This window comes from Serinus canaria, chromosome Z (genome assembly GCF_022539315.1).
Source record: "Serinus canaria isolate serCan28SL12 chromosome Z, serCan2020, whole genome shotgun sequence".
NCBI lineage: Eukaryota > Metazoa > Chordata > Aves > Passeriformes > Fringillidae > Serinus > Serinus canaria.
The window spans coordinates 23976903-23991486 of NC_066343.1; the positions used below are offsets into that span (position 1 = coordinate 23976903).

Here is a 14584-nt window from a genome sequence, read left to right on the forward strand (position 1 = left end):
AATATCTCAAATATTCAGAGTGCCCTGACACTACCTCCCAAATGGAACTCCTCTACCATTTTAGAAGGGTAACGATCTGTGACGACTGTCTGTATAACTACAAAAGCAGAATAGATAGATACACCTCAGAAAGACACAAAAGTTTTCCTTTAAACATGCCACAATCACAATAAAACTAGTTCCAGTCTTTTCTCCCTCTCTTCAATCCAGTTTCTGGAGTAAACTTTTAAAGCAAGCGCTTTATTTTTTTGGTGCCAGGACCCTTAGAAATTTGTAATTTAGCAGGAATACTTGTAAAAAGGCTTTATGTAAGTAGATGAACAAAGTAATGAGGAGGATTTATTGGCTTACTCATAGGAAGGTGCCTTAAATGCTCAAGTTAAGCATGTGCTTCAAATCCCACATTTTCAGTAAAGTACTGAATTAGAGGACTGTTTAGGTGGAGGATGGCATGATGTCTAAAATGCTTGACGTGATGGTTTTGGTAGGATTTTTGTCATCCAGCCCAGTCTTCTACTGTTCCAAAACCTACTTACATAAGCCAGGTACACATATAGTCCCAACTTCAGTGACTGGGTTAAACCTAAATGAAATGTGATATAGTGACCTGAAGGCGGAATGTCCTGACAGCTGATTGGCACAGTCTTTAGTGGAGGGGTGAAGGAAAAAAAAAAAAAAAAAAAAGAGTACTTTTGGTTTCATATTCCTCAGCCACAAAATCAGAGGGTAAAGGCATACATACTCAGGCTGTCTGAATGCCAGTGAAATGGAAACATGAGCAATATTCCAATTTAACTCCACAGAAATCCACTAGTTAGTAAGTAGTTCAAGTATTTTAGTGCCTGCTGTGTTGCTGCCTACAGGGAAAATACTCTAAGTGCTTTCCCTTTCTCAAAAAGAAAGGCAGTTTTCATCTATCTTTTATAAGGCTTTCTTGTTGCATCCATTATACAGCATGACACAACCAGCCAAAGGATCTATTGTGGTGGTTTCTATTACGTGTTTTAGTGGCAAGGTTTTTTTGGATGGTAGAATACATACATATATAAATTTGTGTGTATATATATATATATATTTGTGTGTGTGTGTGTGTGTGTGTGTGTGTGTGCCTACAAACTAAGATACAAACATATGTGTGTATATATGTAGATGTACTTATCAGTCTAGATCACTTAGCAGTGAAGATGTATGTCCCTTATGCTGGCCTATGGAGTGTCAAATATGAGGTGTTAATGCCTACATATATGAAATCCAATATTTTTTCACCTGGCCAGTTTGACATAAAAGGGCAGAATTATCCTTATTCTAAGAATATTAGGCCATTAACTGGGACAGCTTTTAGAGCTATTTTATTCTGGTCCATGTCTGACCAGCTATTTGAGGACAAAACAAAGAACAAATTCTGGTTTTCAGACTCCATATATTCTGTTAGTATCACAGAATTTAAAAAAAGGCAAGAAATGTCCCTGAATAATATTGGGGTTTTAACCCCATAACCATCTAATACCCTATTCACTTCAAGAATGGAAAGGGCTATTGCAGACTGGAGGATAGGAATGATGATCCACCGATCATAGTTCTATATCAGAAGGATTTTTAAAAGTGCACAAAAATTCTGTATGCTTGTATGTGCATAAATGAAAACTGTCTTCTGTGTGTGGAGACCAGTGCGCTGTCAAGGTTTGTGACACTTTAGTTAATGGAAATTCTGATTTTTCTACTCTTGAACAACTTCAGCAGATGTGTTAGAGCAAGAGGAGGGCTAACAGAATGATTAGTGGGATGGAGCACCTCTCTTTGGAAAAGTCTGAGGGATTTCTCAGCTTGAAAAAGAGAAGGCATGACTTGATTGCAGCATACCCATACCTGAAGGGACCCTACAAGAAACACGGTGAGGAACTTTTGTCAAGAGCATGTAGAGACAGGACAAGAGGAAATGGCTTCAAACTGAAAGAAAGTAGCTTCAGATTGGATGTTAGGAAAAAAATTCTTTACTATGGGTGGGGGGGTGTACTTGAACAGGTTGCCTGGAAGTTTTGGATGCCCTGGGTGTGTTCAAGGTCAGGCTAGATGGGACCCTTAGCAACCAGTGAAAGGTGAAAGGTGACCCTGCCCTTGGCAGGTTGGTCTTTTAGGCCCCTTCCAATGCAGACCATTCCATGATTCTAGGATTCTATTCTATGAGGATATATTTGTTCAGCAGTAGTCTTACACATTGCAGACAATGGGGACTGTGTGTGTAAATGTAGGTATACATGAATAATCAGCATGTAAGAGTGTGCAAAACATTACAGAACAGCTTGGTGTATGCAACATTTAGCTACTCTGCTTCTTCTGGGTTCATTTTTCCAGCCTTTTCATCGCCATTCTGACATCTAGCTCTTCAGCAGAAGTGGTCCAGGCAGTTTTCTACCACCGCGTTTTGCTTTGTTTTTAGTGAGCTTGACATTAACTAATAATTTTTTAAAAGTTTCCTGATCTTCCTTGTAAATGTAATGTTTTCCTCCCAAAATGCCTTGTTTGATGTCCAACATAAGGACGAATAATTCTGCATAGGCAGAATCTCATCATATACTCTTAAGGATGAGGCATGACGGCTTGAAATCCCAGGAAAGCAGATAACTCTAAGCATCAGTGGGGTACCTAGAAATAAGTAAGAAAAGCTCTTTTGTGGACTTAAGGAATCCCCAAATGTCTTTAAACCCAACGTTACAGCTACTGAAATATTTAAATAACAAAAAAAATGGTTTGGCAGATAAGAAATAAAAAACATTGTTCCAGTAAAAACAGAGTCTGACTGCCTTAATTTATTACTCAGTATTTCTGTCTTGGCTACAAAATCTAAAATGAGAAAAGTCCTTGAGGAGAGGGAACCTTGTCAAGGATAGGGATGGATGGATGGATGGATGGATGGATGGATGGATGGATGGATGGATGGATGGATGGATGGATGGATGGATGGATGGATGGATGGATGGATGGATGGATGGATGGATGGATGGATGGATGGATGGATGGATGGATGGATGGATGGATGGATGGATGGATGGATGGATGGATGGATGGATGGATGGATGGATGGATGGATGGATGGATGGATGGATGGATGGATGGATGGATGGATGGATGGATGGATGAGGAGAAATGCTCCCAAGACGGTGCAGAAGGCTGACAAAAGCAAACAGTTTACCTGCTTAAGAGAAAGGTGTGGCAGGGGAAAAAGCAGGTCATTCTCCTCTTGAAACACCTGAGAGAGTCTGCTGCCTGCTGAAGGGCACAGCCTGGGCACAGGCAAGTGGCAATGATCAGGGCTGTAAGAGCTCAGCTGTGGAAAGGACTGTACTGTCCTTGGCACCACTTCGTCACTCCAGCTTCAGGGACCTGGTAAGGGCCAGCTGCTGGCATGTGCTGGTGACTTGGATGTTAAACCCAGAGAGCTGGAGGTTACCAATCCTGTTTACTTCGTATGTAAGTCCCATGCAATCTTGCTGAAACATCTTCCCCCCACTGAGCCCAGGGAAAGCCTTACCACCAACCCTGCTGGGGGAAAATGAGAGCAAACTGCTCTCTCCCTCCATGATGCCACCCCTGCTTTTGTGACACCTTGCTGTCGCACGATTGCACCACACTATCCATGGTTTTGGCCCCAGCATATCAAATGCAAAATCACATCTTTGTCCCTTTAACTTCTCTCTGAGCTGTTATGCCTGCTTTCTCCCCTCCTCTGGGACTGTGCACTGTTGCTGCTCCAGCTGCTGGGAGCAAGCGAGGAGAATTTCTCCTACTGGCAAGTAACCAGCCAGTCTGGGGCTGGCATCTTCACAGGACGCTGCTGTTTGCATACCAGCAGGCAGAGGAGCAGGTGAAATGGGACTGGTGACATCTGTACAGATGTGTTTGACTGCTTACATGCTGTTACGAATCTGCTACCCTTAAAGCCTCCGTTTCTCTGACGAGATATCTCTCTCCCTCTCTCTCTCTCTCTCTCTCTCTTTTCCTCCCTCTCTCCCTCCCTCTCTCTCTCTTTCTCTCAAAATTATTTTTCCAAGGAGAAAAGGAAAAGGCAGACAGAAATAGAAGGCAAGAGACAACAGCTTGAGGACCAGATACTTCAGCTGCAGCATTTCAAGGTAAGGGACTGATGCCAGAAATGATGGATTGACTAAATCTGTTCATTATTAGACATGCAGATCACATGTCTGAAAGCTGGGAAAAGCCCACTCTGACATGAAGCAGCTTTCACTGCCGGATCCTATCTCTTGCAGTGATCATGTCCTGCCTGCTTTTCATTCTGTGTGCTTCATGCACAGGACCATGTTGTTTAAACGGTTTGGGAGCATGGAGTCGGGAGGGTGTGGGTGCAGGCAGCACAGCAGTGGTGTTATTATCAAATGCTGTTATTTATTATACATAATGATGAGACACCAATCACTGTGGCTTGGGTGTGCACTGCATGGCTTCAGCCAGCACCTTCTGCCTGCAGAGCTGCGTTGGATTTCTCTGGTGCCTGTCGTTAGGTTTTGTGTGTGTGTGTGTGTTGCAGAAGGAGTGTTAGTTAGCATGCATCTGTGTATGTGTGTAAAGATTTCATTGTAGGATGAAGTTATTAGGTGTGCATGGCATAATAAAATGGGCATGTATGTACATGCAGGGAGGGTGCTGATGCATATGTGTGTATCTACATGGAGAGGAGCCTTGATATTTAACAGGGTGCTGAGAAATCCCAGTCCCTGTTGGTCTCCATGACAGCTGCAGATAGCATCATTTGAAAGCCATCCTTGCTGTTTCTATTGCTTATCCCTCCTGTCAGGAGCATATTTGTCCATAGCAAAGATAAGAACAAAAACATACATGTGATCTTTTGTATCTGGTGAGAATTTGTGGGTCAGATCTTGCTGTATTAGTTCAGTAGGGGAGCCTGAGGAATTTCTGTGATTAAAATATCTGAGAAAGATGATTGGAACTGGACAGTTTTAATCCTCACAGCAAGTGAGCTGAGCTGTGTTTCTAAAATTAAGATATTTAGGTTGCTTGTGGAATAAGAGTGTGTATATGTGTGTGTGTGTGTGTGTGTGTGTGTGTGTGTGTGTGTGTGTGTGTTTGAACAGTGCACCTGCATTGGGATATGATGTGCAGAATATCTCTGTGCACACATGCACTTGTAGACCACACTGCAAGTTATGCTACAGGCAGGATATTCCTCCTGCCTCTCCAAGACCCTGCAGTCATGTTCTGCAATTTATTCCTCCTTTTCTGGTAAACACAATGCAGTTAAGTCCAAGTAATTGATATCAGCCTACACAAACGCCACAATCAAGTTTATCACCAGTCTGTGGATGTGAAACATTGGTGTTTCCAGTCAAAGATGTGATTGCATTTCTGTGGGGAAACAGGAATTGCCATTTTGTTCAGGCTTCCATTGAGTACAGGCAGGGGAGAATTTCTTCAGATAACTATAGGGTGCTGCAGCAGAGCAGTGCAGTACTGTTCCAGTACCTTCATGATGCTGGTTCTTTTTCCTTTTTGCTACCAAGCTGATGAATCCCTTTAGCATGTTAACTGTTTCCAAGCTAACTACATTATGATTCTTTGTGAAATTCTTTAAGTAGAGCCTTTTGGATAGACAGTTCTGTCAATTTTCTGCTTCATATGTTTTACTTTGATATAGATGTTGGTATGTTTTATTTTCATGCATAGGAAAAGTAAAACCCCTCAAGCTGGTGCAGTGGGATCAGCCCCTCAGCTGATGCAGACTGGCATTGACTTCAGCCCTGCTATGTTGATTGCCACCAGAGGAGGTTTGATTTTGCTGCATGGATTTTTTCAGAGACATACATGAAAAATAGCTGTGTCCCTCTATTTTTTAACCCACAGGCTGGAGCAAGAGCATGAATCATACAGGAAGCTAATGGGAGATCAGGGCATAGAAATTTAATGGCAGAGATATTTAAAATGGCAGCTTTTTCAGCTAAAATCACAGCCAGACTTAAGGTCTGTAACGCTGTGTGCGAGGATGAGCCTCAGGATATGATAAAATCTACACTACCTCTCCATTCAGTGTCATCACTTGTCACCAGAGGAAAACTGTGCTGCTTTTACAGGAGTGGTCATGGTGACTGATGCTCTGTGAGCTGCCTGTACCACCAAGCAACTGTCTGCTGGGAGACCTGAATGAGGTGATAGAAGAGGTCTAACTGGGATTGCAGATTTCATCCTCATTGATGCTAGAACCTTCCTAAAATTAAAATAATAAACATGTTCGAAAATGGAGATAGAGGCACTGGCTGGTAGTATTTCTGTTTCTCTTTGGAGACAGATGAAGAAAACTGCATTTTTGTTTCATACATCATTCAGTGTTCTGGTTGCTTAGTGAAGTGCTGACCAACATTTTATTTTGCCTGCCAGTTAGATTTGCTCATTTGCAAAACTGTGTATCCCCCTGCCACCTCCCTAGTGCTCTCCCTCACCTCACCCTGCTTGTCCTCAGCCTCTCCAAGGGGCTCCAAGTCTGATATGAATATCGTCCCTCAGTCTGATATGGCTCCCCAGTCTGACACACCAGACCAAAATAAGTGCATCTATTTTCCCTTGGAGTGCTAAGTAGAACATGATTCATTTCCTAAATGATGTGGATTTCATCTAATTCTGTGCAAAGCATACATCCAGGTTAAAAGACCAGGCTTTCCTAGGAAGCCCCTGTATTTACTCAAAATGCTGTGAGGCTGTTGATGTCCATATAGAGCGTAAGGATTTCATATCAGTGTTCATTAAAATCTGCTGTGAAGAAACCTTTGAAAATGAAATCTGGGTTAATCCTGTGTCTGCAGTATCTGGGTTGATCCCACAAGCATACCAGCTTGAATTCACTCAAAGACATTCATGCCAGTATTCAGTGGGTTTGCTTCATTTTTGTGCAATGTCAGAGTAATTTTCTTTTTAAAATGCACTGTGTAAAATAGCATGTTTGGTTACCTAATAAAGGTTCTAGAAGCTACAGGGTTTCTGTTAATTTCAGAAAATTTTATTCACACTGGAAAAATATCTAATAGAAATAATTTATTGCAAATGTTTATGCTGATTACCTGCAGTTTTCAAATTGCTGATGCCAATTAGACCCCTGACGACATTACTTTACTACCAGTTCATTTGTTTTTCCCTTGTTACTTATCTGGCTGAAAATAAGGCAGCAGCACATGCTGTCCCACTGCTTTAGGCAGAGCAACCCGGCAAACATTAGACCTAGTGAAAGTCAGCACTGAATGTGAACAAGGCTTTGGCAACACACGTTACAAAGGCTCCTGAGTATGAGGCCAGTGCTGAGGACATCAGAACAAAAGTATAGCCCAGCAATTAATGGTCTATGTGACATTCAGAGTTAATCAATTGAAACCTTTCAAATGTGAAAATCTGGAGTAGGAGAGAGTCTTGGGTTGTATAGGCTCCAAAAGCTGAATTCCTTTTTGCTGACAGTGAAACCATATCCTCTCTTCTGTGAATCACTGCAAAGTAAGGAGATTGCTGGGCACAGACTGACTGTGTAGTACCTTGGGGCCACTGGGGCTCTCTGTTGAAGGCAGGAGGTGTATTTGTCTAAATTACAATCAGGTGCCTTCATTGGAAAGGACCTAGGTGTTGGAACAGGTATAAAGATGCTTTGAAGCCCCATTCTTTGAGATTGAATATGCTCTTTTGCTCTAATGAGAGTCAATTGACAACAGCTCCCCTAACCTCACATCTACTCCAGTCCTTAATATGAAAATTATATTTTTTCTTCCGTATAACACAAGGTTGGCAGATAGAGTTGTAATTTTGTTGTTGTTTTTAACAATAGATAGAGTTTAAACTTCATGCCTCAGCAGTTTCTTGGACATATGCCTATGAAAGGGGCGTCCTTGTCCATGGGAACTGGAGGTGTTACCAGCTTCTTTAGTTTAAAATCAGAGACGTGGTCAAAATTCCCCTTACACCAAACATATTTTATGCAGTATCCATCAAAATTATTTGGTTTCTGGAGAAAGACTGACATTTATTTTGATTGATTAGTTGAACCGGGGAGTACAACCTACAAGCAACAATTCCTTTTAAGAACTTGTTCGGCTAGGCAGCAGTTGGGCAGACCTGTTTTAACAGAGATGTTTACTATTCTGAATAAACTCCAGAATAGCAGTATTTCTTCCATAATCTGACTGCCTCTGTAATTAGTTGAATAGAATTTCTGTTATTTTTTACTGTTTGGTGGCCAAGGGTAATAAAATAAGCAAAATAAACAAAACCTCCTAATTGAATGAAAAATTACTTCTATGCTGTTACTTTAAGTATTACAATTACAATAAATCCATTTTCCACAGTTATATTAGTTCTGGAATAGTGTAAATATTAGGGACCCATTTCTTTTAACATCTGCTTCCTAAAAGCTGCGGTTCATAAGCACAATCTAAAACATAATTACATCTTTACTCTCAAGAAAAGGAAAGCCTTTTCACATTGTTATTGAGATTTTATTAGGGTGTCGTTTTAGCTGAAACTATCTTATCTATAAATAAATTTTAATTTTATGGTTCCAGTCATATTGCTGTCCCAAATTTATCTATCCTTAAAAGAATTGCTGTCAGAAAATATAAATAAATATGTCTGTCTCTCTCTTGATAAATGCACAACATTGTGGAAAAAAAGAGATAACTTTTGCAAATGAAGGAACTTTGTTATTTCCTTATAGCGAATTCCTTTATGGTTTTCAAGTAAATTAATCCTTAAACCAAATGGCAGCTCGGCCAAGCACAAAAAAAATGTTTGATGGTGTCATACAGTCTCCATTGGTCAGTGCAAAATTCTCCAAGACCTAGTTCAGAGTTAATAGTGTTAAATGCCTTGCACAAGCCCAGGAAGATGACATCTGTTGCTCTTACCTTATCCACCAGTGATTTATGGCTTCATCATAGAAGGCCACCAAATCTGCCAGGCATGATTTGCCCTTAATGAGGCCATGTTACGTGTCACTAATCATCTTGTTTTTCATGTGGCTTAGCATCGTTTCCAGAAGGATCCTGCTCCATGATCTTGCCAGGCACTGAGGTAGATGAGACTGATTGGCCTGTCGTTATTCAGGTCTTCCTTTTTTCCCTTTTTAAAAGCAGAGGATATGTTCCCAATTTTCCAGTCACCGTCAACTACCTGTCTTTCCATAATTTCTCAAGTGAATAACTTAGCTCCCCTCTTCAACCAGCCCTCTCATCAGGTCCCATGGACTTGTGCACATTCAGATTCCTTAGATGGTCTTGAGCTTGATGTTCTACTATAGTGAGTGGTTCTACATTCTCTCAGCCCCTGCCTTTGCCTTCTGTGTTTCAGGCATTCTGTTTGGAGCACTTGCTGGTGAAGGCTGAGGCAAAAAATTCATTAAGTACCTCAGCCTTCTCCTTGTCCCAGGTAACAAGGTCTCCTTTTTCTTTCTGGAGAGACTGAAAATTTTCCCTAGTCTTCCATTTATCACCAGCATATCTCTAGAAGCCTTTTTTGTTGCCTTTGATGTCTCTGGCCGTATTTAAGCCAATCAGGGCTTTAGCTTTCCTGACCTGATCGCCTGGCTGCTTATATTCCTCACCTGCAGGAATTGCTTTCACTGCTTGTCCTTGCTCTCACCCTCCACAGGCTTTCTTTTCATGTCTGAGTTCGTCCAGGAGATCCCTGTTCATCCACACAGACCTCCTGGTATATTTGCCAGGCTTACTCTTCATAGGGATAACCATTCCTGAAGTTGGAGAAGGTGATCCTTTAATACCAACTAGCTTTTCTGGCACCTCTTCCCTGCAGGGTTTTATTCTGTGGTACTCAGCCAAGCAGATCCCTGAGGAGACCAAAGGCTGCTCTCCTGAAGTCCAGGGTAGTGAGCTTCCTGTGCACCTTCCCTGCTGCCCTAAGGATCTCAAATTCCATTTCATGGTCCTTGCAGTCGACGCTGCCCTTGAGCTTCACATTTCCCACCAGCCCCCCCTTACTGGTAGCATAACACCTTGTCTCCTTGGCTCCTCTATCACTTGTAGAAGAAAGCTATCATCACGGCATTCCAGGAACCTCTTGGACTGGTTATGCCCTGCTGTTGTCCCTCCAAAAAGTGTTGGGGTCATTGAAGTCCCCCATGAGGAACAGGGCTTGTGAGCATAAATTCATTTTTAACTGTCTGTAAAGAGCCTTATCAGCACTTTTGGGACATGGAGAGGTTAAGAACTAATTCAGAGAGAAATTTCCACTTTGAGAGCCCAGGGCACACAGACCCCTCTTTGTCCCATTCTGTGTATTAGCACCTTTGGGCTGATGCCCACCTTATCCTGAGAAGTTTGTCTCCCACCAGGATTTAAACTGAGAATCGAGAGGCTCTCTTCTGGATCATAAAACTAAGTAACTATCCCCTGCTAAAATCTTTCTGTAATAAGAAAATAGAATTTTACAAAAACAGAATTGTTTATCCAGGCCAGCTACACAAATTGTTTACCACAGAGAAATGAGAGCTTTAGTCCTTTAACTTGTGTTCCTTATCTGCTTGCATGCCATTGAAACACAGATGTAATTATTCTGGTATGATCCCTCTACGAGTTGTGCTTTTATTTAGAAAAAATATTGTGTGTGAGCTGTGCTTTGAACTGGGGCAGAGTTCTCCTGGGATGATCATGTAAATAAACATATCGTACAGGAGAGACTTCCTTGAAACATATCAAAATTAGCAGTCAGGTTTCAAGCAGTAATAAGGTCCTTTGAGCACCTCATGGCAACTCCAGCAGACTTTGTTTTAGCCAGCTTGTGTCAGTGTAGCTCAAGGAAGCTTACAGCTCTCTGCAACCTCAGCCCCTCCCGATGGCCTGAAACATGTTCAGAACCAAATTCACATCACATGAATCCAGCTTTTTTAAATGATGGATATAAGATTTTTTAAGACTAAAGTAGAAAGGAGTCTCTGAAACATAACTTTTCTTTTTGCTTCTTTTGACTGATGTGTGTATGTGGGAAGGAGTGATAAACTGAAGCCAAGGAGAGACTGAACATAAAAGGAAATTATTTTTTTGGGAGATAATAATGCAAAACTGTGGCTCTGTAGTAATGATAACTTTCAAAGCTTATTTGTTTTGAGGGGAGAGGTTTGACAATTTTCAAAATCTCAGATTGTTAACTATTCTAAAAATATTTATCTTTTTATTAATTTTTACTTCTCTCACCGCTATACTTTGCTTCCTTTGTAAACATGGAGTGAGTACCTGGAGGGAAAACCAAAGCATACCTAAATTTCTGGCACCAGAAGGTAAATCTGTGGTCACTCTTTTCATGTGTGTATCTTTGAGAGGGGGTCTTAGTTGGTCTTCAGTCCAGCCCCATGAAGGCCAGAAACTTCAGCCACTGTTTTTTATTCCAACTCCAAAATTCCATGGGAATCAGATACATTTTCAGGGAATTAAAAAGCAATTTATGTGCCATCAGGAGCAGGTTTATCCCATGCATATCTTCACCCCCATACATTTGGATACTTGACCAGGACAGAATCCCATGCCCTACCCCCAGGACACTTGCTCCCAAGTTGGGCCATGTGGGACCTCATTGTTGCATCCCCTTTTGCAAGCTATGTCCCTGATGGCATCTGCCTCCTGGGGCAGCCCAGTCGCCTCATCCCTCCCCTCACCTCTGCTGCAGCCACTGGCACTTGTGTATAGTTTATTCTCATTATGATGGTGCTTAACCTTGCCACAAGTGAAATATTAAACAATTGAACAGAATCATCATTATCATCCTCCAATGAAAAAGTCTGAAATTTTACACAGACTTCCTAAAGAGAGACACAGAAAAATAAACCCTCACTCTCCAGCATAAAACACAACTCTCCAAAAGAGGTATCTTCTTGTTACTTCGAGCAGAACTTTCTGATAGACAGGATGTTTAGAAAATATATGTAGAAAAGAAGCTGTGCTTGACTTAACTGTCATCTTAGTGTTCATTGTGTTCGTTCTCAATGTCATCTCAAGTCTTTAACGAATGTTAGGAAGACTTACCTTGTATTGGACCATACCTGTGATCCCTGTCAGTGAAACTAATCTGTGCAGGCCAGTGCTCTGTAGCTGATGAATGATCTCAATGAGAGACACGAACTTGGTGTCTGCTCTTGTAGAGTCTTGACAATGTCTCTTGCTGTGGTGGGTTTCCTTGATGCTAAAAGAGCTTAGGTTTAATTTCTCTTCATCTTTGACTGGAAACAACTGCCTACTTGATTCACAAAGTTAAATAAATGGGACCTGAACAATTTGAAAGCAATGTACTCAGAAAGTTTACACTGGTGATTTTGCTAGTGAATGGGAAGCTTTCTCACAGGACATAAACCAATTGTTGCTTTTTTCCCCAAAAATCATTCCTAATTGGGCCTCTGTCTGTACAGCTGCAATTTCTGTTCCTGTGAGGTTTTTAAACAGACAAAGCATGAGACTTTCATGAAGAAGCCATCTACAGCTATCATCATACTCATCCCTCAGGTCATTTGCCACAGACATGCCTTCTCCTTGCATCTCCAGCTCCGGCTGCACGTGGCTCACACTGAAGGCGTACCTTGTCATGAGGGCACCCAGCTGAGATGCAGCCCTTCCCAAAGTCAGCACAAATCATGCCAGCTGTCTCAGTCTTCCTTTACCTGTTTCTGCAGTCATGTGGCACTGTGTTACATGTTCCTGTCTGCTCTGTTGCTATGCTGAATGTGTACTTTGAGAAAAAGTGTCTGTGTAAATTCTCAGAAGAGCTGAAGGGCAGTCAAATGAACCTGCTACAGCAAGCAAACAAGGGAGAAAGATTATCTCTGCAAAGTCTTTTGGCTGCCATGATTTCTGCCGGGGCTTATAATAGTGTCCTTTTTTATTTATATTTCCTTATTTACTTGCTTCTTTTATTATTTATTTTCTAATCTCTTTAGAAGTACCCCTGTTATACCCACAACCTGGTCGCTCACTGGCGCTGTAGCAAAATTCTGTTACTCCAGGAGCTGTTGGATCCTGAAGGAGGAGACATGCTTTTTAGGAACAGGCAGAGAAACAGTTCCTTTGGTGAGCCAGCTGCTTTGGAAATCCTGGCCTCAGTGGTCCACTGCAGTAAGGATTTTAGAAAAAGAAGAAACTCAGGCAGATTACCCATACCTGTGTGGCTGAGAAGAAACTTAGGAAGAGGTTATGCCATCAGTCTCCAATGCCTGGTCACAAAAGGTTGTCAATTACAGTGGTCAGGTCTAAAAATTATGGAAAAAGTTAAGTTAATGTGTTTTAATGTTCTGTGTGATGAATACATATTAACTGACTGTTGTAAAACCTTTGCAATTCTTGGAATAAATGTAACCTCCTTAAAAAAAAAATTAAGACATCACTTCCTTAAGATACTTCAAAGAGGTGTTTTGCTCATTTCCTGAACAAAGAATAACAACAACAAACTGGCAACTCTACAGGATAATGTTTAATCTCTTTTATAAACATGCTGCTTGCTCTTGAGCTGGCTAAGCTTCACCAGCTAGGATACTTTTTGGGGTTTTTTTCTTGCATCATACATATGAAAACTATGACAATGTGATTCAAGTAAAGACTACAATAAAGCTGCAAATTTTTCAGCTTGGCTTAATTCCCTGATCTGGGCAATGTTTGAATCATATCCATCATGCAGACATGCTCCTTGGGCTAAAACAAGTGTCTTAGATAACTGGAAAGGCAAAAAAAGCTTTTGCTACTATATAAAACCAGATCATACCAGCAAGCTGAAAATGTCTGTTCCAGGGACAGTCACACCATACAAGGCCACATCCATCTTGCAGCAGAGCAGAGTAGGATCCCTTGTGTTTGCTGAGGACCACACCTCTCCTTTGTTCTGCAAGAGGATTCTCTCACACTGAAAACCCACGTAGCAAAACTCTGCATCAGTCTGAGCAGAGGCAGATTTTTTCATTTGCCTAATGGAAAATTAAGTACTACAGCATCACTCAGGAATACATTCCAGGAGGCTGCTTATTTCTAGATGGACTTACCTGTCATACAGCTTGTGTCTATAGCCCCTCTCAGCATTTGCATGTTTATGCACAAATGGTTAAGGGCATCTAATATTAACATGCCTGCTCACACTACAGCCATGTGAATAATGCTTTTTTTTTTTTTTTTTTTTTTTGAAAGGCAAGGGAAGGCCTGCTGGCAAAGGAACAAGTCTTTCTAGAACCTCAGTACCTCATGTCCCAGTGACCTCTTTGCTAATGCTGGCAACAGTGCTGTGTGTGAGCAGGCCAGACCCAGACATGCTGGATGGCCTGTACTAGCTGGGTTAGAGCCAGGTGGATGCTCGAGAAGTGACACAAGAATACAACAGCAAGAAATGCTGTGTCTGGAGGGGAAAAAGGGTAGACAGGACAAAAGAGGAATCCCAAAGCATTTTTGACAGTGGTCATTCTTACACTTTTGCACTTGTGTCCCATACAAACTCAATTTTTTCAGCCCAGGCAGATGCTTGAGAGCATGCACAAACAGAAGAGGCTTTGCTGCTCTGGGAGACTTTCCCTCTTGGATCAGGCTTTCCCTGATCTACTGGGTGA

At 41.6% G+C, this 14584-nt stretch overlaps 1 protein-coding gene across 2 annotated transcripts in view; it reads left to right on the plus strand.

The window, feature by feature from the left end:
• PALM2AKAP2 (PALM2 and AKAP2 fusion) overlaps positions 1-14584 on the plus strand; it is a 267097-nt gene that overhangs the window by 44166 nt on the left and 208347 nt on the right. For both annotated transcript variants that reach the window (XM_050986883.1, XM_050986884.1), the window contains exon 2: positions 4050-4130. In XM_050986883.1, coding sequence (XP_050842840.1) covers positions 4050-4130 — 81 coding nt within the window. The remainder of the gene's footprint in view (positions 1-4049; positions 4131-14584) is intronic.